At 36.9% G+C, this 24,885-nt stretch overlaps 1 protein-coding gene across 1 annotated transcript; it reads right to left on the reverse strand.

Moving 5' to 3' along the window:
* Positions 1-626: 626 nt before the first annotated feature.
* C10H10orf88 (chromosome 10 C10orf88 homolog) lies at positions 627-24,051 on the reverse strand. The gene is made up of 6 exons (XM_001160695.5): positions 23,701-24,051; positions 22,510-22,713; positions 21,635-21,707; positions 18,308-18,514; positions 7,421-7,875; positions 627-2,388 (listed from the first exon to the last, which is right to left on the reverse strand). The coding sequence occupies exons 1-6, from the start codon at positions 24,030-24,032 to the stop codon at positions 2,154-2,156; spliced, it is 1,506 nt and encodes a 501-aa protein (XP_001160695.3). The 5' UTR covers positions 24,033-24,051; the 3' UTR covers positions 627-2,153.
* Between the last annotated feature and the right edge of the window lie 834 nt (positions 24,052-24,885).

Here is a 24,885-nt window from a genome sequence, read left to right on the forward strand (position 1 = left end):
TAAGCTAATTCCAATAACAGTTCCTCTGCTATGCTGGCACTGTTCCAAATAACAAATGCAGAGTATGTAGAGAAATCACATATTTATCAAATTTCAAATTGCCAAATATTACTCTTTAAGATGATTGTGATCTTGCTTCCCAATTACTTCATCATCAGATACATGCAGAAGGAACTCAGAATTGGCCTTTGTACTGTCTGCCCCTAACTTCATTCATCATCCTTGCTTGGAATACAGTAATTGCTACTACATCATAGTGAGGCACTTTGTGAATCAATGAACAGACCACAACTACCAGAAGATGCAGGACTATTAACTAATGCAGGACTATTAACTAACAGATTCAAACTTGAGACAGACTTCTCAATGAGAACAAAGATACTATCTAATATATGTTATGAATGTCCCATAAATAATGGCCCTTCAAGGACTATCAAAAGGGATATGCAAATCCTGACATTACTACGGTCACAGTTTGTTCCATATATTGTGTCACCTTTGTAGTACGATAAAAATGAACAAACAACATATAAATTAGCCCTCCTTTTGTTACCAAAAAAGCTGGTCCTCCAAAAGATGGGGTCTTTCCCTGATGGGTGTCACAAAGCCAATACGTGAAACCAAAAAAGAGTGACAAACAGTGCAGGTTTTATTCAATTGCCACTGAATTGAGAAGCAGGAGTATGGCTCACAAATCAACTTTTCAACTAATGAGGAGTGAGGGGGTTAAAATATAATTTTTCCAATAAAGGTGTTTCACATTAAAGCAAAGGGAGGAACATTCATGGATTTTTCAGAAATGGGCAGTGAACTTCCTAAAACCAGAGTGCTGCCTTCCTTTTTGTCCTTCCATGGCTTCTTCTGGTCACTGTCATGGCGACTGTCAACTGTCATGGAGCTGGCGGGAGCGTCATTTAGCACAGAAATAAGATTATAAAAAGGCTGAGGTCTTTTTAAAGTCGTTTGGTCAGCTATTGTGGTTGTAACCAGTCTCCTCTGGACTGGTTACAAAAGGAACTTTTCATCACAGGCATCCTGTTTCTTAAAGATAAGCAGAGTTAGGGCAGGGTAAAAATTCAGCTATGTCACGCAGGAATTACATCAAGTAACATTTTTAAAGAAGAAATTTGCCAAAATATTACATGAGTATGAGATACCCTTTTTCTAAAAAGTAAGACATTTGAAGTAAAGATTAGTTGAAATAAAACAGTTCTACTAACTAAAGACAAGTCGTTCCCAGAGCAGGTGCATTTATTTTTATATGCAAATATATCACCCTTCAATGCATATACAATAGTTATAAGATCTGAAAACTAAGTTTATCAGAGAGAATTGCAATCCCTTGACTCATATGTGTTCATCCTTCCATGGAGAGCCTCATTATTTCATACAATAAACATGCCAGAAAAGGATTCTGGGGAGAAAACCTGTATCAGCTCAAAAGGAGAGGTTTTCTTATACTGTCTGGGGTTACTGAGGTCAAACAAGATGACTGCATCTGTTTTACAGGAAAAATCAAATCCAAAGTACTAATCGTAACAAGGACTAGGCTAGTTCTGATGTTTACTTTCCTACCTACAGCTACTCTGTAATAAAACAAATAATATTAACAGCCCCAGAGTGAACTAAGTTTACACATGCCAAATATCACATCTTATTCATTATCTCACACAAGCAATACACAATGTAAATTGTTAATCTGAATTAAAGGCTCCAAGTCTTAAGTATCCAATTTTCCAAGATAATTAGAAAAAGAAAAAAAAATCAAATACTCTAAGCATTATTTTTCATACTTCTGAGACTATAAGATCTTTGTATAAATAAAAATTATACTTAAACACATATACAATACAAACTAATGAACTGTATTAGAAGTCCTCAAGCATTTTAAACTCTTCACACAAGTATACATACATTTCTGTAAGACTGAAAAATATCGTGAGCAAAAATAATTTGACTGTATCATATTAACTCAGTGTACAGTACTGGATTTAAAATAACAAGTGTAGTAAAAACGAAAACTGAGGTCACTTTGTGTAAGACAACGATCCCTCAAAGGACATTAAATACTTGCTTTTTATAAATATTTTTGGGTTTTGGCTTTGTAATAAATATGTAATAAATATCTGCAGTACACTGTTTATGTTGAGAGCTTATCTTTCTCCATTTGAAAGTCTTTCTCCAGAGTCATAATGTCTTAGAGGTATCCCAGTGGGCGGGGAGTTAGGATTTTGCAGCAAATCCATTAACAAAGCAATCTTATCATCAATGTGCTCCTGGAGTTCATGTATTCGCTGATCAATGTAATCCATAAGTTTCTTTTCCATCAGTTCCATATTTTTAGAAAGAATCTTTTCCAAGTAGGAGCAAATAGGTTGCTCTTCCATTCTAAAAATACATTTTTAAAAATGTGTAAATTTTCCCTAATAACAATAACAACCAAGCTTATAAAACAAGCAGCCAACATATATTGCTGAGATTTGTCTCCACAACTGTGCTCTGTCTTCTTACAATGCATTTCTAGGTTCTAATACACATCCACAATAGGCAACCACAGCCCTAAATGCCAAACACATTATTAATTCTTTTTTTAGTATACAATTGAACAGAAATGTAAAAGTGAAAAGGAACCCTCAAAGAGCAAGTCTTTAGAAAGGGTCTTTTTGATTTTGAGGTCCAAATCAAAACTGATCCGGCCCAATTTTCTTCTAAAGTCAACATGCATATTTTCAAATACTTCCCCAATCAACTCTATAAAGTTTTTCTTCCTTCATACAAACAACCTTACTAAACTACTGGAAGGTTCTTTTTTTTAACCTGATATAAAAACACTTCAGAATTTAACTAGAATGGGCAAACTATCAAAATAAATAAAAAGCACACCAATTTCTAATGTTCACAATAAACATTACAACAGTAAGTCTCAGGGCAGGCACAGTGGCTTACGCCTGTAATCCCAGCACTTTGGGAGGCTGAGGTGAGTGGATCACTTGAGGTCAGGAGTTCGAGACCAGCCTGGCCAACATGGTGAAACTCTTGTCTCTTACTAAAAGTACAAAAATTAGCTGGGTATGGTGGTGGGCGCCTGTAGTCCCAGCTACCTGGGAGGACTGCTTGAACCCGGGAGACAGAGGCTGCAGTGAGCTGAGATTGCGCAACTGCACTCCAGCCTGGGTGATAAAACAAGACTCCGTCTCAAAACAAGAACAGTAACTCTCAGAATGTGGTCCACAGAACCTTGGGGTCTCCACGATTCTTTTGGGAATTCACTGAAGTCAGAAGTATGTTTATACTAAGATGTTATTTGACTTTTTCATCCTCATACTCATGAATTTTCCAGAGGCTACAAAATCTATGTTATTGCCCTGCTGACTAACAGAATCTGTAGTTGTGTATTCTTCTTTCCTAAAATTTCAAAGTAGTAGAGATTTAGTGTATAACTATATGCTTTTTCAGAGATTAATCCACTCTGTTCTCAGTATTCCTACTGTGCTTTTACTAGCTATATTTCACTATACATGCCATAATTCAATATACATGATAATGCAGCCAAAAGCTATTATGTATAGATTCATGTACATTTAAAATAATACTATTCTCAATAAAATTTTAAAAGAAAATCTGGCTTTTTTTCATAAAGACTGTTATTTATGTTAATATACAGTGGGTTTATTGTTAAACAAATATTTTTATGTAGCCTACATAAGTTTATTGGAGTCCTCAATTATTTTTAAGATTGTAAAGACCCAAAGTCTGAGAGCCACTACTCTAGAATACACCAAAGAGAGTTTTTAAGAAACTCCTTATTTTGAAATAATTATGGATTCACAGGAAGTTGCAAAGATATTAGTTTCTCAGTACCCTTTATCCAATCCTCCCAATGGTCACATCTTATCTACCTATAATCCAATATCAAAACCAGGAAATTGATATTAATATCATGTGTGTGTATAGTTCTATGCCATTTTATCCCATGTACACATATTTATTTAAACACCACCATAATCAAAAGGCAGAACCATTCTTTAACTACAATGATCTCCTTCCTGCTACCCCTCTATTGTCATACCTACTCCCCTAAAGTCTTCTTTCCCTAATACCTGGTAACCATCAATATGTTGTTCATCTCTACAGTTTTATTATTTTGAAAATATTATAAAGTGAGATCATACAGTATGTGACCTTTTGAGATTCTCTTTTGTCACTCAGCAAAATGCCTTTGAGAGATGTCCAAGTTGTTTTTTACTGCTCATCAGCATTGCATGATAAGGAGGTACCACAGTTTAACCATTCACCTATTGCTAAGACATTTTAGTTGGGACTTTTGGGATATTACAAAGAAAGCTTCTATTAATAACTGTGTACAAGTTTCTGTGTGGACCTGAGCTTTCATTTCTCTGGGATGTCCAGGAGTATAATTGCTGGGTTGTACGGTAACTGTATGTTTAGTTTTTAAGATATTGCCAAAATATTTTTTAGAGTGACTGTACCATTTTATATTCCTACCAACAATGTAAGAGAGATCCAGTTCCCAAACATCTTTGTCAGCATTTGGTATTGTTACCATTTTTCAATTTTAGCCATCCAAATATGTAGTGATATACTGTGGTTTTAATATGCATTTCCCTAATAGTCATTAAGTCAATGTTGATCAACTTTCCTTGTGCTTATTTGCTATTTGTATATCCTGTCTGTTGAAATGACTATTCTTTTGCCCATGGTTTAAATTGGATTGGTAGGTTTTATTTTTATTTTCTTTTAACATAGAGTTTTGAGAGTTCTTTATGTACTTCAGATACAGGTCATTTGCTGGATTTCTAATTTGCAAAGAATTTCTTCCAGTCTGTATTTTAATTCCCCTAACAGGGTCTTTCATAAACAAAAGTTTTACATTTTGATGGGGCCCAATATATCAGTTTTTTACTTTATGGATCATGCTTTTGATGTCATATCTGAGAACTCATTTCCTAGTCCTAGGTCCCTAGAGTTTCTCCTGTAGAAAAGCTTTATAGTTTTATATTTTACATTTTAGTCTACAAGCAATTTTGTGTTAATTTTTGCATAAAGTATAAGATTTAAGTCACAATTCACTTTTTGCCTGTGGATATCCAACTGCTCCAGCACAGGTTAAAAAGACAATTCTACCTGTATTGAATTATTTTTGCATTGTCAAACGTCAGTTGGTGTACTTGTGCAGAGTTATTTCTGTGCTATCCATCTATAAGTCTATGCCTCTGACAATAACACAGTCTTGAATACTGTGGCTATGTCTTGAAATCAAGTAGTGATTTCTCTTACACTTTTTCAAAATTTTTTATAGTTCCTTTATTTTTCCATTTTAAAAAAGTCTCCATTTCTAAATTTTAGAATCATCTCCTTCATATTTATAAAAAACATGCTCGATTTTTCATAGGAATTGCATTAAATTTATATATCAACTAGGAGAGAATTGATGTTTTTACTATGCTGTGTCTTCAAATCCATGAATATGGTATGTCTCTCCAGTTTTTAGGGCTTTTCTTTTCCTTTGTCAGTATTTTATAATTTTCATTTCATATATCCTGTATATATTTTGTTAGGTTTATAAATTTTTTCATATATTTTATAAGTATTTTTATAGATTTACATATTTTACATATATTTACATGCATTTTTGTGTATTTTAATTTGGGGTGGCAATCTAGTTTGGTGTCAGGCTAATACTGACTTCATAGAATGAGTTGGAACATCTTCCCTCCTCTTCTAGTTTTTAAAAGCATGTAAAATTGATGTTTTTTAAATGTTCAGTGGAAACCTTCAGTGTAGCCATCTGATGAGCTTTCCAATCATTAATCAAATATTTTTAGTGGTTATAGGACTATTTTATTACTTATTTCATGTTGGCTGAGTTTGGTTGGTAGTTTGTGGTTTTGGGGAAATTAATCCATTTCTCCTAAGTTGTCAAATTTATGAGCATAAATTTGTTTGTAATATTCCCTCCCTTGTTATCTTTTAATGGCCTTAGGATCAGCAGTGACATCTCATTACATTCCAGATACTGATGATTGCATCTTCTCTCTTTTTATCTTTTGATAGTCTTGTTAGAAGTGTATCAATTTTATTGAAATTTTCAAAGAACTGGCTTTTGGCTTCATTGATTTTGTTTGCTTGTTTTCATTTACACTGATTTCTGTTATTATTTCCTTCTTTCTGCTTGCTTTAAGTTCAGTTTGCTTGGTTTTAAAATTGTAAATTCAATTTCTTTAATGGTTACAGGACTATTCAGATTATTTTATTTTGGTTGAGTTGTAGTTTTATGCTACTGATTTGAGAATAATCCTCTTTTCTAATGTAATCATTGAGTGCTATAAATATCCTTATCAATACTTCTTTAACTGCATCCCACAAATTTTGATGTGTTGTATTTTCATTCATTTCTGTGTAATACGTTTAATTTCTGTCAAGACTTTTTCTTGAACCATAAATTTAAGAATGCTGTGTAATTCCCAAAAATCTGGAAATTTTGTTGTCTTTTATTGGTTTCTAGTTAGATTCATTTATGGTCAGAAAACACACATTGTATTATTTCAATCCTCTTGAATTTGGTCAGATTTGCTTTGTGACTCAAGATATAATCTATCTTTGCAAATCTTCCATAGATGCTTGAAAAAAGTGTATATTCTGCTATTGTTGGTAGAGTTCTCTATAAATGTCAACTCAATCCTGTTGGTTGGTGGTGGTGTTTAGTTACAAAATAATCCAACTACCTCATTTTCAAATAAAATCTCTTAGGCTAAAGAATACTAAACAGTGTGGCAACATGTTTAAGCCAAAACCACACCTAGAGTCCTGAATTCTAGTCTAGAACACCATTTTGACATACTATATCTACTTAAGCAATTAGGAACATAATACTTAGCTATCTCTTAATCAAATATGTACTGCCAAAATAAGGGATTAAGAGACTGGGGATAATAGCCTGTAAACTACAAGTGATTATTATCCTAATATAGTTTTTTAATAATCAGGAATTTGCCTAGACCAAACATAATCTTCAAGGAAAATGTCACAATGACATGCTTAACATACCCAGGCACAAAATAGTACAAATACATAAAAACAACATAAAGATTATGATTCCCACAGCTCCTTTCCATTCATGCAAATCACTTTCTATTTCAACTGTGAACTAATACTTGTGACCCTTCCACAAAATGCCTGGGAAGTGTGCAACACCTCCAGTTATAGGGACTTCTTTCAAAGTAATCCATTCTACTCTGCAGTTATCCCCTTTAAGTGTATTAATGGTAAAATGTAAAAGTTGCTAAAATTTTCTCTGGAAACAAATTTTAGGCAGTACTCATTGAGACAAATCTGTTTCCTTTCATCTGATTCTTCCACCTACCAAATCGAAACTCATATGTCTTAAAATAATACTTACCCAACACCAAGAATGCGTTCACCATGCTTGGTGATGTTTTCCTGACACTCGGTCTTATTTCCCACATGGAGATGATTAACTTGACTACATAAATTCTGGAGAAAAGGCAGCAACTCAGAGTTGGGTATATTTGAGTTGTCACTTGCTTTCTTTGGTAAGAAAGAGGCCATTGCATTTTTAAGATCATTTTCAAGAAAGGAATGGTTTTGAGGCATAATTTTACACTCATCAAGCTTGGTAGAATTCTCTCCACCAGGCAGTTGTGTACTTTTATCAATGTAAGTTTGTAAGTTTTCAGTCACGTTCCCAGATGTCAATCCAGTTCTAAAAGGAAAAGGTGTGGAGGATGACTTGTCTAAGTTTCCTAAGGTAGATGAGGATTGTAGTCCAATCATATGCTTGTATCCAGAATTGCCCAACACCGACTGAAGCTGCTCTCCAATGGGAATACAATTCTAAACAAGGTAAACAAGTAAACGTTAATATTAATAACACTGACAGCTAACTTTTGGAGTAATTATTATGAGTCAGGCACTGTGCATTGTTTCATCCGATCCTCAAAACATCCTTATAAAGTAGGCCACTAACACTATCCCAATATTAAGCTGAGGAGACCAAGGCTAAAGGTACCTAGCCAAGGTAACCAGCCAGTAAGTGGCAGAATTGGAACATGAACGCAGGCCACTTAACTCCACAGTCATGACTTTCAATCATTTCATTGTAGTTTTTCCCAAAAGAAATTAAATAAATACTAGCATGAATAGTCAAACTGCACTGACAGTAATGTTTCCACTACAAATGTCTCTTTATGATAATAAAATGTACTACTCTCAACTGAGTCACAAGAACTGGTTTCTTAAAATTCAATTATATCATTCCCAATTGTCAAAATATGGTAAGTTACTCACTTTCACCTAGTAATATCTTTTGCAATGAATTTTTCCTGGAAACTACACAGATAGGTATGCTATTTAAAGTTAGATGCTCTATGGGTACATCTGTGATATTTTCAATGACTGAAATTAGCTACTTCTGGCTGTGTTTGCTCTAAGAATTTCCAGGATAATGAGAGTTGTTGTGCAGCCTCAATTCAACTGGTTATGCAGTATTATTTCCTGAGAAGATTCTGGCTTACCTTGAAGGGATGATTACAATATCTCCCTTTTATGCTCTTTAATTTTTCTATTAGATAAAAGAAAATATCTCTAGCCTAAATCTTAAGGCATATGGCTCCACTCTAAATTCAAAACATAAAAGTCTACTATAGATTCTTATCAGGGGATATCATCCCACACTTATTGCTGTTCAACAGCTGCTGAAACAGACTGAAAAAGCAATATGTAAATTAGCTGAAGAAACTCAGTTCATATACTTACAGATATTCTAAAAAGTTATTACTAGACTAGGCCAGAACAACATTAATTTATTCAACAAATATTTACCAGGAATCTACTCTGTGCTAGTATTGTTTCAAGCACTGGAAATACAGCAGCGAACAAAATAAATTAAAATCCCTGACCTCACAGAGCCTATATGACAGGGGAACAAGGAGACACAAACTACAAAAGAAAAGAAGGAAAAAGGGGAAAGAAAAGAAAAAGAGAAAGTAAGAGAAAAAGAAGTGAAGAAGGAAGAAGAGAAAAAAGTAAAGAAAAGAAAAGAAAGAAAAAAATGTATCATGAAATGGAGATGGTGATAAATACTTTAGGGAAAAATAAAGTGAGAAAGGAGAATAATAAGGGCCAGGGAAGCTGGGGGAAGATTTGTAATGTCATGTCCCCATCTAACTTTTTACCAAACTGCACTTTGCAAAAGTGCTCTTTATAGAGAAATGTTAACCTACTGTAAGTTTATCTTGTTTTATAAAATGCAAGTTTTGAATAAACCTGAATATTTAAATATTCCTGGAATAAGATGAATTATGTAAAATTATATTTATAAAATGTTAACATTGGACAACTCCCCATAAGCTCAAAGAAAGTTACTCAGTCATAACAGGAAAGCCCATTTATTTCTCTATGACATTTCAAAACAAAATGTACAGTGGAAATCTACATTAAGAGTAATAATATTTACACTACAGTCAATGTCAAAAGTATGGGTGAATATTAAGTAGGCAGAACATTTAAACAGAAAAATCTAAATGTAAAGGTATTTGCTATGTAAATTTTTCCTTTCTGACATATAATATTCTGTTTATAAGAATTCACTGATTATGAAAATTAGTCATTGGTTAAGAATGTAAAATAGTATAGCAGTGATGAAAAACAGTATGGAGGCTCCTCAAAAAATTAAAAATAGAACTACCATATGATCTAACAATCCCACTTCTGGGCATATATCCAAAATAACTGAAACTGGGATCTCAAAAAGATTATCTGCACTCCCATGTTCACTGCAGCAGTACTCACAACCGCCAAGATACAGAAACAACCTAAATGTCCATTGACTGATATATTGATAAAGAAAATGAAATGAAATATCATTGAATGAATATCATACAATGAAATACCATTCAGCCTTTGAGAAGAAGGATATTTTGTCATGTGACAATATGATCAATCTGGAAGACATGCTAAGTGAAATAAGCCAGGCACAGAAGAATAAATAATGGATGATTCCATTAACATGACATATCTAAAATAGTTAAACTCAGAAACAGAGAGTAGAATGGTGGTTGCTAGGAGATGGGGGGAAGGAGAAATGAATTGCTATTCATTAGGTATAAAGTTACAGCTTTACAAGATGAATCTGTTTTAGAGATCTTCTGTACAACAATGTCTATAGTTAACAACACCATATTGTACATTTAAAAATTTGTTAAGAGGGTAGATCTCATGTTAAGTATTCTTACCACAATTTAAAAAAGGTCACATTTTCTGAGATGAGAGCTCTTTAGATGATCTTTTCTCTTTGGAATAAATATCAAGAAATTCAAATATGTCTACATGCCACTATAGGAAATGAAGAAATCTCAGGTGCCTGGTAGCTAATCGTTTATTTCTCTTTATGTGAGCCTCCACTGCTAACATGCTATTAAAAATTTTGAAGAAACTTAAATATCCATGAATAGGTAACTGCATAATATTCACAAACCATAGAAAGCTGTATTTATTGATATCCTTTCAAGTGAAAAATGTTCCTGAGCAACATATGCAGTATGAAAGCATTTAGAGAGAACTGTGTCCATATACTTACAAAGATATGTGTATGTGTGTATGTATAACTACATATATTCTGTATATATACAACACAGATTTCTGAAAAAATAATAGTTTATCTTTAAATATATTGTAGGATTTAGGAAAGTATGAATTTCCTATGCCTTTTTGCTTTTTAATTTTTTTGTATCACCTTTAATAATCAGAAAGAAATTAAATAATAAAGCCATTTTTATTTTGAAGGAGAAAAAAGCAAGAGTATAACTCCTAAATAACTGAATATGTTTTCTTTGAGAAAATGGGTCATATCCTTTCATTCAGATAACATTAAATGACAACCATATGCTACACCCTTTGATATAGAATTCCTATTCAAGAATTCTAAATTGCTAAAGCAAAAGCAAATCAAAGCCAGCAACCTGAACTTCAAATAGAAGGAAATAAAAAATAATCTTAATACTTATTGAGAAATCACAAAGGTTTGCATTGCATTTCAGACTCACAAAACTTGGCGTGTTAAACTTTAATCAAACTTTCGAGAAAACAAGTAATTCCAAGGCACAGGTAAGCCAGAGAGAAGCCAAAACATCTGAGGTCCTTCCTTTCCCCCAAGAGAAGTCCTGCCCAAACAACATGTGTGATCACACCACTTACACGGAAGGAGTTGATTTGGTCATGAAACATCCCCATTTTATGTGCAGAAAGTTACACAGCTTATATGACATTCTCTATGCCTTAGAATGTATAGATGCCTAGTTTGTCATCAATAAGCAATCCTAGAGAACCAGGTACATCCTGTAAGAATCACTCCATAAATAAGGACTTTTTTTACTAGGAAGGAAGTCTTCCATTAGCATGTTTAAAAGGACACAGAACTGTTTATCACCTTCTTTCTTCCCCAGGGTGTTCCAGAAACGTCCCTGCATTAGTGGTGAGAAGAAAGTAAGTTATAGTACAGTGTACATAGCAGTAACCCATGAGTGTTGGCTGAGGGTGGTGTGGCATGGGGGAGAGCCTTATGTGTTGCTACACGCATAAAAAAACTCTACAAGGATACACGCCAAACTGTTAGCTGTGTATCCTCTGGGGTATAGAATGACAGCTGGAAAACATTTTTAATTTTTACCTAACACTTCTGTATTGGTTAAAATTCATGGCAAAGAAAAATTATTTATAAATAAAACCATAAAAATTTAAAGACACAGCCAAAATAAAAATACATCTAGTTTCATTTTTTCCTAAAGTCAAGATTTTAAAATAGAGATATCAGACAGTAAACTAATTAATATCCTCTAATCGTTACCAAAATTTGTTCACAAACAATTGCTTCCTTTTTAAAATCGTCCATTAAAAGAGTTATTATCATGTAATCCAGCACATAAACAGAACCAAAGACAAAAACCACATGATTATCTCAATAGATGCAGAAAAGGCCTTTGACAAAATTCAACAACCCTTCATGCTAAAAACTCTCAATAAATTAGGTATTGATAGGACATATCTCAAAATAATAAGAGCTATCTATGACAAACCCACAGCCAATATCATACTGAATGGGCAAAAACTGGAAGCATTCCCTTTGAAAACTGGCACAAGACAGGGATGCCCTCTCTCACCACTCCTATTCAACATAGTGTTGGAAGTTCTGGCCAGGGCAATTAGGCAGGAGAAGGAAATAAAGGGTATTCAATTAGGAAAAGATGAAGTCAAATTGTCCCTGTTTGCAGATGACATGATTGTATATCTAGAAAACCCCATTGTCTCAGCCCAAAATCTCCTTAAGCTGATAAGCAACTTCAGCAAAGTCTCAGGATACAAAATCAATGTACAAAAATCACAAGCATTCTTATACAACAACAATAGACAAACAGAGAGCCAAATCATGAGTGAACTCCCATTCACAATTACTTCAAAGAGAATAAAATACCTAGGAATCCAACTTACAAGGGATGTGAAGGACCTCTTCAAGGAGAACTACAAACCACTGCTCAGGGAAATAAAAGAGGATACAAACAAATGGAAGAACATTCCATGCTCATGGGTAGGAAGAATCAATATTGTGAAAATGGCCATACTGCCCAAGGTAATTTACAGATTCAATGCCATCCCCATCAAGCTACCAATGACTTTTTTCACAGAATTGGAAAAAACCACTTTAAAGTTCATATGGAACCAAAAAAGAGCCTGCATCGCCAAGTCAATCCTAAGCCAAAAGAACAAAGCTGGAGGCATCACGCTACCTGACTTCAAACTATACTACAAGGCTACAGTAACCAAAACAGCATGGTACTGGTACCAAAACAGAGATATAGATCAATGGAACAGAACAGAGCCCTCAGAAATAACGCCGCATATCTACAACTATCTGATTTTGACAAACCTGACAAAAAGAAGAAATGGGGAAAGGATTCCCTATTTAATAAATGGTGCTGGGAAAACTGGCTAGCCATATGTAGAAAGCTGAAACTGGATCCCTTCCTTACACCTTATACAAAAATCAATTCAAGATGGATTAAAGACTTAAACGTTAGACCTAAAACCATAAAAACCCTAGAAGAAAACCTAGGCATTACCATTCAGGACATAGGCATGGGTAAGGACTTCATGTCGAAAACACCAAAAGCAATGGCAACAAAAGCCAAAATTGACAAATGGGATCTAATTAAACTAAAGAGCTTCTGCACAGCAAAAGAAACTACCATCAGAGTGAACAGGCAACCTACAAAATGGGAGAAAATTTTCGCAACCTACTCATCTGACAAAGGGCTAATATCCAGAATCTATAATGAACTCAAACAAATTTACAAGAAAAAAACAAACAACCCCATCAAAAAGTGGGCAAAGGAAATGAACAGACACTTCTCAAAAGAAGACATTTATGCAGCCAAAAAACACATGAAAAAATGCTCACCATCACTGGCCATCAGAGAAATGCAAATCAAAACCACAATGAGATACCATTTCACACCAGTTAGAATGGCAATCATTAAAAAGTCAGGAAACAACAGGTGCTGGAGAGGATGTGGAGAAATAGGAACACTTTTACACTGTTGGTGGGACTGTAAACTAGTTCAACCATTGTGGAAGTCAGTGTGGCGATTCCTCAGGGATCTAGAACTAGAAATACCATTTGACCCAGCCATCCCATTACTGGGTATATACCCAAAGGATTATAAATCATGCTGCTATAAAGACACATGCACACGTATGTTTATTGCTGCATTATTCACAATAGCAAAGACTTGGAACCAACCCAAATGTCCAACAATGATAGACTGGATTAAGAAAACATGGCACATATACACCATGGAATACTATGCAGCCATAAAAAATGGTGAGTTCATGTCCTTTGTAGGGACATGGATGAAATTGGAAACCATCATTCTCAGTAAACTATCACAAGAACAAAAAACCAAACACCGCATATTCTCACTCATAGGTGGGAATTGAACAATGAGAACACATAGACACAGGAAGGGGAACATCACACTCTGGGGCGTTGTGGGGTGGGGGGAGGGATAGCATTGGGAGATATACTTAATGCTAGATGACGAGTTAGTGGGTGCAGCACACCAGCATGGCACATGTATACATATGTAACGAACCTGCACATTGTACACATGTACCCTAAAACTTAAAGTATAATAATAATTTAAAAAAAAAGAGTTATTATCAAATCACAATGTACATAAAACTCACTTAGACATGACTGTTTAAAACACTGATTCCTGGACCCCACCATCTGGGATTGAGTAGATAGTGAGGGCCAGGAATCTGCATTTTGGAGACCTTCCAAAGGATTCTGACACAGGTGTTCAATGGAGTGTACTTGAAAAAATACACTGCCCTAAATAAATTCTTAATAAAGCTCAAATCTCACAAGCTTTTCAAATTCCTTATTTATCTTCAATATTCCTTTACACAAGTATCTAATTTCCTCTTTATCTCTAAACTTGAAGAAAAAAAACCTGTGTGCACTTAGTAACTCCACATCCCAAATACCTGGTTACTACCTAATCCCTCATAACTTCGTTTATGTCTCATCACTATTCAAACTTACTTCCTGAGGATCTCCAAGAAATAGCTGATCAATCCAATAGGTGTGTGTGTATATATATGTGTATATATATATGTATATAGATATATGCGTGTATATATACATATATATATATATGTATGTATATATAGATATATGTATGTGTCACATTACAATGTTTTGGTCCACAATGGACCTACATATGACAGTGGTCCCATAATATTATAATGGAGCTAAAAAATTCCAGCCCCCAAGTGGTATCATAATAACACATTACTCACATGTTTGTGGCAATGTTGGTGTAAACCAACCGATTGCACTGCCAGTCATATAAAAGTATAGCATGTACAATTATGTATACTGTATACTACTTAGTAATAATAATCAATGACTATGTTGCTGGTTTATGTATTTACTATACCATATTTTTAGTCTTAAAGTATATTCCTTCTGCTTATACGTTTTAAAAGTTCACTGTAAAACCACCTCAGGCAGGTCCTTCAGGAGGTCTTCCAGAAGAAGGCATTGTTATAAAAGATGACAGCTCCATGGGTATTACTGTCCCTGAAGACCTTCCAGTGGGACAAGATATGGAGGTGGGAGACAGTGATACTTATGATCCTGACCCTCTGGAGGCCTAGGGTAATGTGTATGTTTGTGTCTTTGTTTTAAGCAAAAAAGTTTAAAACTTAAAAAAAAATTAAATACAAAAAAAGCTTAATAGAAAAAGGATATAAAGAAACCAAATATATTTGTACAGCTATACAATGAGTTTGTGTTTTAAGCTCTTTACTACAAAAGAGTCAAAAAGTTTTTTAAAATTTAAGTATATAAAGTTAAAAAGTTACAATAGGCTGGGCATGGTGGTTCACGCCTGTAATCCCACCCAGTACTTTGGGAGGCCAAGGCAGGTGATCACCTGAGAACCTGGAGTTCGAGACCAGCCTAGCCAACATGGTGAAACACTGTATCTACTAAAAATAAAAAAATTAGTCTGGTGTGGTGGCATGTGCCTGTAATCCAGCTACTCGGGGGCCTGAGGTAGGAGAATCGCTTGAACCCAAGAGGCAGAGGTTGCAGTGAGCTGAGATCATACCACTGCACTCCAGCCTGGATGACAGAGGAAGACTCTGTCTCAAAAAATTAAAAAAAAAAAAGTTACAATAAGCTAAGGTTAATTTATTATTGAAAAATAAAAAATGTTTAAAAAAATTTAGCATAGCCTAAATGTGCAGTGTTTATAAAGTCTACAGTAGTGTACAGTAATGTTCTAGGCCTTCATATTCAGTTCTGACTTACCTAGAGTAACTTCTAGTCCTGCAAGTTCAGTTCATGGTAAGTGCCTTATACAGGCGTGCCATTTTTCATCTTGTATGCTATATTTTTACAGTACCTCTTCTATGTTTAGATACACAAATCCTTACCATTATAACTGCCTAGAGTATTCCGTAAAGTAACATGCTATACAGGTTCGTAACCTAGGTATATAGTAGGCTATACGATCTAGGATTCTGCAAGTACATACCATGATGGTTTCATAACCATGAAATCCCCTAATCAGCTTTGTTCTCAGAACATATCCCCACTGTGAATTGATGCATGACTGTGTATAATACTTGGAGCCATAAACAAGACAGATAAGTCTTGTTTGCATGAAGCTTGTCCTTTAGTGAGATAGACATGCAACCAATACAAAAACAACAACAAAGTGGTCAAAAGGGCACTGATGAAACTGATACGGATTTGGAGGTACATGCTACTTTACACTGGTTGGCTAAGAAAGGTGTCATTAAAGATGTAACATTAAAATGAGATCTGAATAAGAAAAATCAGATACAGAAGTATCACAGGGAGGGAGTTCTGGCCACAGAGAACAGTTATGAGTGCAAAGGTCTGCAGGTGGGAACATATCTAGTTATTTACAGAATACACATATCAGAACGTCTGGAGCAAGCTGCCCAAGGAAACATGGCAGGAGATGAGGTTGAGAAGGCAAGCAGGGCCTACATTTTAGAGATCAAGGTAAGGAATCACGATTAATTCTAAGTACAAAGGGAGGCAAGCAGTCAGGGGGCTTTGCACAGGAGAAGGATGAGATCCAATTATCCTTTGAGGTCATTCTCGGTACATTGTGGAGAATAGATTGTAGCAGGACAGGTGGGCCAGTTAGGAATCTCCTGAGGTATCCAGGTGAGAACATGGTGTGGGAGGAAGAAAAGTACACATTTCCATCTTTTTTGAAATTCTTCTTTCTGTGGTTTCCATAATCTTCAGCTCTCCTGGTTCTCTTAACTCAGCCCATATTATAATACTGGTACCACATTAATATTTGTGAACCACACAACATCTACAAGGAGTTCTTTACTTGCATTATTTATTTTAAATTTTCACATCAATTCTGTGATCCTTACAGTGTTATCATTTAGATTTTGTACATGAGGAATTCATATTGAAAAAAATATTAATCAACTTGCCATAGGATGCAGAACTAAGAAGAGGCAGGACAAGAGTTTGAAGTCACTTTACCTGACATCAAATCCTTTCTCTTGCTACTCTATCACACTGCTGCCTTCTATGTTTCTGGTTCCTTTTTCCTCTCCCTTCACCACCCTCCGTCAGCTACTGTGGGTACACCCCTAAACTTCCCTTCCAGCCACTGAAGGTTCATTCCATTTCTCCTAATCCTCTGTTTCCAGATGTTTGCAACATCCTTCCAGGGAATGTCTTATTCACAGCTAAAAGTCAATGTTCCCAAAATTAAATTCCTTTTTCCTCCAAGCATCCTCCTCCTTTGGGCTGCATTTATATTATTAGTATCACCATCTTCAAAGCCTCAATTTCATGTTTAACTTGATTTTTCTATCATAATACCAATATTAAGTTAGCTGTCAAGTCCCAATGGCTCCACCATTTTAGCATCATTTAGCATCCAGCATTATGTTACTACGTCCAATCTTAGACCTCATTCACTCTCATCTGGACGAGGGGAATAACATGCAGCTCATCTTCTCCTTGTAGTCTCACTTTCCTCAGATTCACCTTACACTTGACAGTGGCTTAAAATTTCTTGAAACATAAGTCAAAAACATCTACAAATTTAAACCAGCATCCCAAGCTGTTTATGATCTAGCTGAAATCTACTTTAAACTTTGCCTATTACTTTTTTGCTTCAGAGAAATGAACTACTATTCATTTCCCAGCTCTATCAAATTCTTCTAGCACTGAAGATTTTATTCACCTTATTTTTTTGTCTGAAATGGCCTTCTTCCAAATTTACTTGTCTAATCCCACCCTACATTTTAAAGGCCTAGATAAAATACCACTTCCTTTAGTGAGCTTTTCCTTAGTGTTTTCATCATTCCCCACTTACATGCTCCAGAATGTAAAAATTCTTAAAGACTACAGACTAACTGATCATCTTCGCACACTCAAAATTGCTCAAATCAGTGCCTTGTTTACTGCAAGAAAAAAATCTTGCTGAATGAATGAATGCATTTATAAAAAGTGTGAAAATGTGTAGTCAAAACACTTTGTAGAAGGGCAAATCTAAAAAATGTTAACTTCTATAAAACTAAAAGATAACAGTTAAATCAGTATGAAAGAAAAATTTTAAGTCACTACATTTCTTTACTAAAAGCAATGGTTTTGAAATCGTTAATGTTATCTGGAAAGAAATCCATTTCTACTTACCCGCTGCTGAAACCTAACCATATCCATCAACTGCTGAGCTCCAGGAGATAACTTTGACCCCATGGACTCCATTATGGTTTGGACCTTGTCAAGGTCTATCCTTGATCCTAGAGCAGGAGAGCTTGTTGAAGAATTTGCAAAAACTGATCTCATGTGTACCACAACTTTACTGATGAACACACACTGCCTTTCGCCAAAGGAGAGCAACTATTATAAAACAAAAGTTCCAGAAAAGAATGATATTAAAAACAATAATCATTTAATGTCACTTCTTGGTATGACCTAAACAAGAGTGAAGTATTCAAGAATCTAAAAATTAGCTTCAAGTATATTTTAAACTTTTCTCTAGAACAGCAATAGTCAGGAAAAATTCCAATTTATCTTAAGGCTCAGATGAACTATTTAAATAAAAGAGTCCTTTCAAAAATTAAGACTTCATGTAAAATAACAAATGAGGTGATTAAATAAATGTTTACCTATTTAAAGAACTAAAAATAAACTATAGTAGTTCCTCTTTATCTGTGGAGAATGTGTTCTAAGACCTCCAGTGGCTCCCTGAAACTGCATATAGTACCAACCCCTATATTTTTTCCTATACATACATACCTATGATAAAGTTTAATTTATAAATTAGGTATAGTAAGAGTTTAATAATAGAGTAATTTTGACAACATAATAAAAGTTATGTGAATGTGGTCTCCTCTCTCTAAATCTTACTGTGCAATACTTACCCTTCCTGTAATGACGTGACATGATAAAATGCCTATATAATGAGATGAAGCGAGGTGAATGACATAGGCATTGTAATACAGCATTAGGCTACTATTGACCTTCTGATGATACATTTGGCTAGTAAGTGGCTAATGGGCAGTAACATATACAGCAGGGACATACTAGACAAAAGGATGATTCATGTTCCAGACAGGACTGAGCAGGATGGCAGGAGATTCGATCACACTACTCTGAACGAAGCACAATTTAAAACTTATGAATTGTTTATTTCTGAAATTTTCCATTTAATATTTTTGGACCTCAATTGACTGTGGGTAATGGAAACTGTGGAAAGTAAAACTGCAGATAAAGGGGAACTACTATATACCAATCTGAGACCTTAACATACCACAACTTGCTACTTAACACAAAATAAGGCTGTCCAGATGCTCATGCAAAATGTTTACTGAAATAAGTAAAATTCAATCCTTTCAAATTCAGAACTATAAGAGAATATCAAAATGATGTAATATAGCTTGCTGGATTACACATAGAAATGATGACTTCAAGGGTGATTTTCTAACTTGTTAAAGGACGCTCAATTAGTAAAGAACCAGCTTGAAACCTATCTCTTCTGGCTTCTATCCCTGTAGTTTATCCAACATTTTATCCTGTCCATATTTCTGAAACAAGAGACATTTCATGTATGGTACAGACAACAGAGTAGCAAAATGGAAAGGGAATAGGCTTTAGAATCAGACAAACCTAAGTTTAAATTATGACTCTGGTACTTACAACCTGTGTGACCTTGGGCAAATGCTAAATCTGAGTCAGGATAAAAATGAGAGAAGACAGTAGCAATGATTTCACATAGTTGTTGTGAGGATTATATGTTAAAATTTCCAGTAGCTACCAGTAAGTAAGCGCTCAAAAACCTGTATAAGTAACCATTTTTTTATTTGAACTTTCATATTACTATTGCCTCAGAACAAGCTTTCATATCAATCCTAGAGTTTCCCTGAAATAACCCTTTGCACTCCCATGTACCTCCATTGAACAGTTAAAAAAACATTCACCTTCAGAGAGACACACAGGTCCATATGTCAAACAAGGACGTAGGTCAATACAGACTCATGATCCAAGAACTCTTAAGTGTTGAACCAAAGATGTGACTGTCTTCAACATTTTAAGGAAACACCTTATTAACCTCCTACCTCTCAACCTCTCTATTATCCCCCTTTCTCTTTTTAACCCCATAGCCTTTTTCACCATTAAATATAGTATTTATTTTACTCATTGAGTCTCCTTATTGTCTGTCTTGCCCACTAGAATACAAGCAACATAAGTTCAGGCATTTCAGTTTATTTTCTTATTGCTAATTCCTAAATGACTGGTATAGTACCTGACATTAAGAGGCACTCAAATCTTTGTTGAATGAAGAAATTACTTTATTCAAATGGTTTTAGAAGCTATTTAATATATACTATCCAAAACAACATCTTGGGATAAATAGTCCTATGAGTTTGCTATCTGCCTGTAAAAATCACTTATTTTTTCTTATTGTAAAAATAGGTTTCATTCTTCTATAAGTAATGATAATAAGTACAGAATTTTAGAGATAAAAAGAATCCAAAAATTTTCTTCAGTTCTCTAATTTTACCCATGAGATAGGTCCAAAATCTGCCCAAGACTAATCCACTAGTCAGGACAGAACTGAATTAGCATTCAGGGCTTAAGACTTCCAACCCATTACCTTATCCCTAGACTCTGAAGACATAACTAACAGTTACCTTAACAATATTTTTCATGCTGAAGACAACAGTCCAATCCCTTTAACTTATTGGTTCTCTTGCTTGAAACTTCTCTAATTTTGTTCTTTTATAAATGGGGCCAAAACTGCTTATGGGTTTTTGCCATCACAGTTTATATAGTTTTTAAAAATGTTTTTTGCTCAATTTCCCAACACTTCAAAATACACAGCACTACTATATTAACAATACATTATCCAAGGTTAATAAATAGTTAAATTTTATTTTTATTATTTTTTTAGTGAGATGGGGTTTCACTCTGTTGCCCAGGTTGGTCTTGAACTCCTGGGCTTGAGCAATCCTCCCACCTCAGCCTCCTGAGTAACTGAGATTATAAACATGAACCACTGCATGTGGCTCATGGTTAAATTTTAAGAGAAAAAGTCTGCTCACTGGTCACCGGGTGAAAAATTAAAAAAAAAAAAATTTTTTTTTAATTCAATGTTAAAAAGGGCTGATAATTTTTTAGAAAAGTAATTTCTTTGTACATGTTTACTAAGTATTTATGAGCCTCATCTCTACTAAAAATTTAAAAAATTTGCCAGGCATGGTGCTGTATGCCTGTAGTCCCAGCTACTTGGGAGGCTGAGGTAGGAAGTTAGCTTGAGCTGGGAGATGACGTTGCAGTGAGCCATGATTGTCCCACTGCACTCCAGCCTGGGCAACAGAGCAAGATACTGTCTTGAAAAGAAAAAAAAAAGCAAGCAAGCAAGTTGGACTAATTGTATTACTAATCCAAAAGAAAACAAGCATACACAGAGTACAAAAACAACTTACTTGTCAAATTAGTTTACAACTGACAACTTACCTTTATTTTACAAGCATGTGTGGAGGACTCCAATTTTAGATTTTTTTTATACAAAATGATCTTTTCATGTTCACTAAAAATAAAAAAAGAATTAATTTTTTTACTTACATATATTGTCACTTTTAATAGTTACACTTAAAAATAAATGTTTCCAGAACAATATTGAAATCCTAAGATTCAGTTTTCCTGGTGAGGCATGAAGAGTAGGGCTCCATTACTGAAGCACACTGCCTACGATTACATCTACCACTCACTAGGCTCAATGAGAAAATTACATTATATAACATATGTACAACCATGTAGCCAGACTGTATTTTAAAGCTCAATAAACACAGCAATTGTTTCCAACATGCAGGATATAAAACAGTTCATATTTTGGGTTAAAGACAGATTGGGGAAAAATCTTCGTAAGAAAAAAAATCACAAGTTGCGTTACAGGTTAATAAATAGGTTTATGTAGCACAGTCTTAGATCCCTCCACCATTTCTAATAGGCTTCCAAGAAGAAAATGTATTCAAAGTTCCAGACTGACTACCAAATTAACTTTCGGAAGACAGACTGCTGTGAGTTTAAGGAAAGAGACACACTTCTCAAAATTTCATTCTAATAAAACTCTTCCACTAACTAGCTATGACCTCCTACCAATTCACCTTGATTGTTAGTTCTAAATTTCAACATTTATAAAAATAACTAGGCTGATCTACACTGTCTTTTAAGATCTCTAAAGTTGTAAACTTCTACGCCTACTGGCACATTTTTATCTTCTCTCCCATAACATATGGTATCAATATCAGAGAATCAATAATTACTGCAAAAAGTGAGAAAAATCAAAACACTAATTCAGAAGAACACTTTCCTGTGTACAAGTCACACACCTGTCATCCAGGACAGTACAAACATTCTTGCCCCTACTGGTTCCACAGTACTCCTCTCCTAAGTACACTTCCATATTTCTTGCTGAACTTAAAATGCCAATAGAAGCGATTTCTTCACCTCCATCAGGGCCACACCTCAGGTAAAGGAAGCAGGGGTTTTCATCTTTGTTGTTGAGGTTTCTCTTCAAAATCACCAGATCCTGACTGAGAAGAAAATTGGCGAAAACATCACAGTATAGTTCTCTGAACATGACTCTTCTTTTTTTTTTGAGACGGAGTCTGGCTCTGTCGCCCAGGCTGGAGTGCAGTGGCGCCATCTCGGCTCACTGCAAGCTCCGCCTTCCGGGTTCACGCCATTCTCCTGCCTCAGCCTCCCAAGTAGCTGGGACTACAGGCACCCGCCACCGCGCCCGGCTAATTTTTTGTATTTTTCGTAGAGACGGGGTTTCGCCGTGTTAGCCAGGATGGTCTTGATCTCCTGACCTTGTGATCCGCCCGCCTCGGCCTCCCAAAGTGCTGGGATTACAGGTGTGAGCCACCGTGCCCGGCCGGGGCTTCTTTCTTCTAACTCACTTCCACTTGCCCTTGAGGTCCAAGCACCTTCCCAAGCATCCAAGAAGCGCTCAACACAGAATTCATACGGAAATGAAGGTGTCACACATCAGGGCTTTCCCAAACTCTGTTTTTTCCTCAATCATCAACATTCTACTCAATCCCCTGCAATTGACTCTCGGATAATTACATAAATCACTGGGCACCTACTGGGTGCAGGGCACAATGAAAGACAAAAGTGTCTCTTTTTAGAAATTAAGTCGACAGCGATCATCTATAGCTGGACTTTTTACACAGCCTGTTTTGGTGGACAGGAGGTGGCTTGTTTGAGGGTAGATGGGCGGACTGACTTTGACAGCAGCCCTGAGGAGCTGTCACGCCTGATGGGGACGTTTATGAAATTCCGAGTCCGGGTCACCTTCCCCCGCTCACGCCCAGGAGCCTCGGCCCCTTCCCGGCCGGACCCACCCCGCCTCCGCCCACCCCGGACGACCTCGCAGCTCCCCTCCCCAACTAGAGACCCGGTACCAACTGCTCTCCCGGATCCCGGGCTCAGACCCTCTCGCCTCCCCTCACAGCTCCCCGAGAAGCGCGGCAGTTGCCGAGCGTAGCGACCCCGTCCCCGTCGGCCCGGCGCACCCTGGAGCAGGCGGTGCCAGCAGCTCCTCCCAGTCGAAGTCACCGGGGCCGAGACCGGCCCGGGTGAGGAGGAGGCTGTGGGTCAGGACCCCGCCTGCAACATCCCAAGAAGAGGCCAGCCTGGGGCGGCGGGTGAGGCCCCCGTCCTCGGTCCGCGTCTCCATTCCGCCGCCGCCTTCAGTCAGGCCAGCCCAGCCCCGGAACCTCTCTTCCAGTGCTTGAATTTCCGCCGGTACAGCGTGGAAGTGGGCAGGCAAAGCGACTTCCGGCTCACTCCGCTTCAAGTACCCGCGGCTTCTTTGGTGGGGAGAGCAGGCACCAGAGACACGCATGCGCCTGTGCCAGCCGGCCTCAGGCGCGGCGTTCAAAGTGTGCGGGGAGGAGGTCGAGAGCGGAGCATGCGCACTGGCAGACCCTTGCTCTTTCGCTGGAGACTATGCGCAGGCGCGGTGCACTGCGCGCCGGCACGAGGGTGTTTTCGACGTTGGTTGTGGGGAAACAGCAAGCGGCGTGGACGACCGTTGCTGAGCTGGTGTGGAACGTCTGTGATCAGGTAGGTGTAGTCTCGTCGCTCTACGCTGCGTGCAAGACCGACTCCTGACCTCGTTCTTTCCCGAGGGGACGCCAGGGCCTTTTCTGCTTCCACTCCGTCGGATCTGCAGCATTTGTGGCAGCTAGCGCGGCGGACGCGCTGCCGATTCGGGTTGTTTTTACTCCGAATTCTCCTAGCCTCCCTCACACATATTCTCGCTTTAGAGGGGGGCTGAAGCGGATGATGGGGTTTTGGGGTTGAAGGGCATCTGTGATGGGCATTGAGCCACGCTGGCCCTCGCCGGGTGCTCTCTCAGCTGACGCCCCCTGACCCCATGTGCAACCCTCGGGCCGCAGGAACCCGGGCATCCAGGGCTGGACGCTCTAGGTGACAGAAATTTGAAATGCAAGAAAGACCCAGAGACCGAAGGCAGGGGCTGCCCCATGAGATCACTCCTCATGGCACTGGAAACAGCGAGTGGAAAGGGGGGTCTCAGGACTCTGTTGAAGTAGAATATGAACTCAGTCTTGAAGGAACTTAAGGCTACGGACGCAGAACAGTGGGAGCAGATGGAACTTTCTAGATGCCCCACGGGATGGGACTGTATATAGTGTGCCCCCTCATCCTCCTCCTGTAGAGGCTTGTGCAGATTA

This window comes from Pan troglodytes, chromosome 8, assembly GCF_028858775.2.
Source record: "Pan troglodytes isolate AG18354 chromosome 8, NHGRI_mPanTro3-v2.0_pri, whole genome shotgun sequence".
In the NCBI taxonomy this organism is placed as follows: domain Eukaryota; kingdom Metazoa; phylum Chordata; class Mammalia; order Primates; family Hominidae; genus Pan; species Pan troglodytes.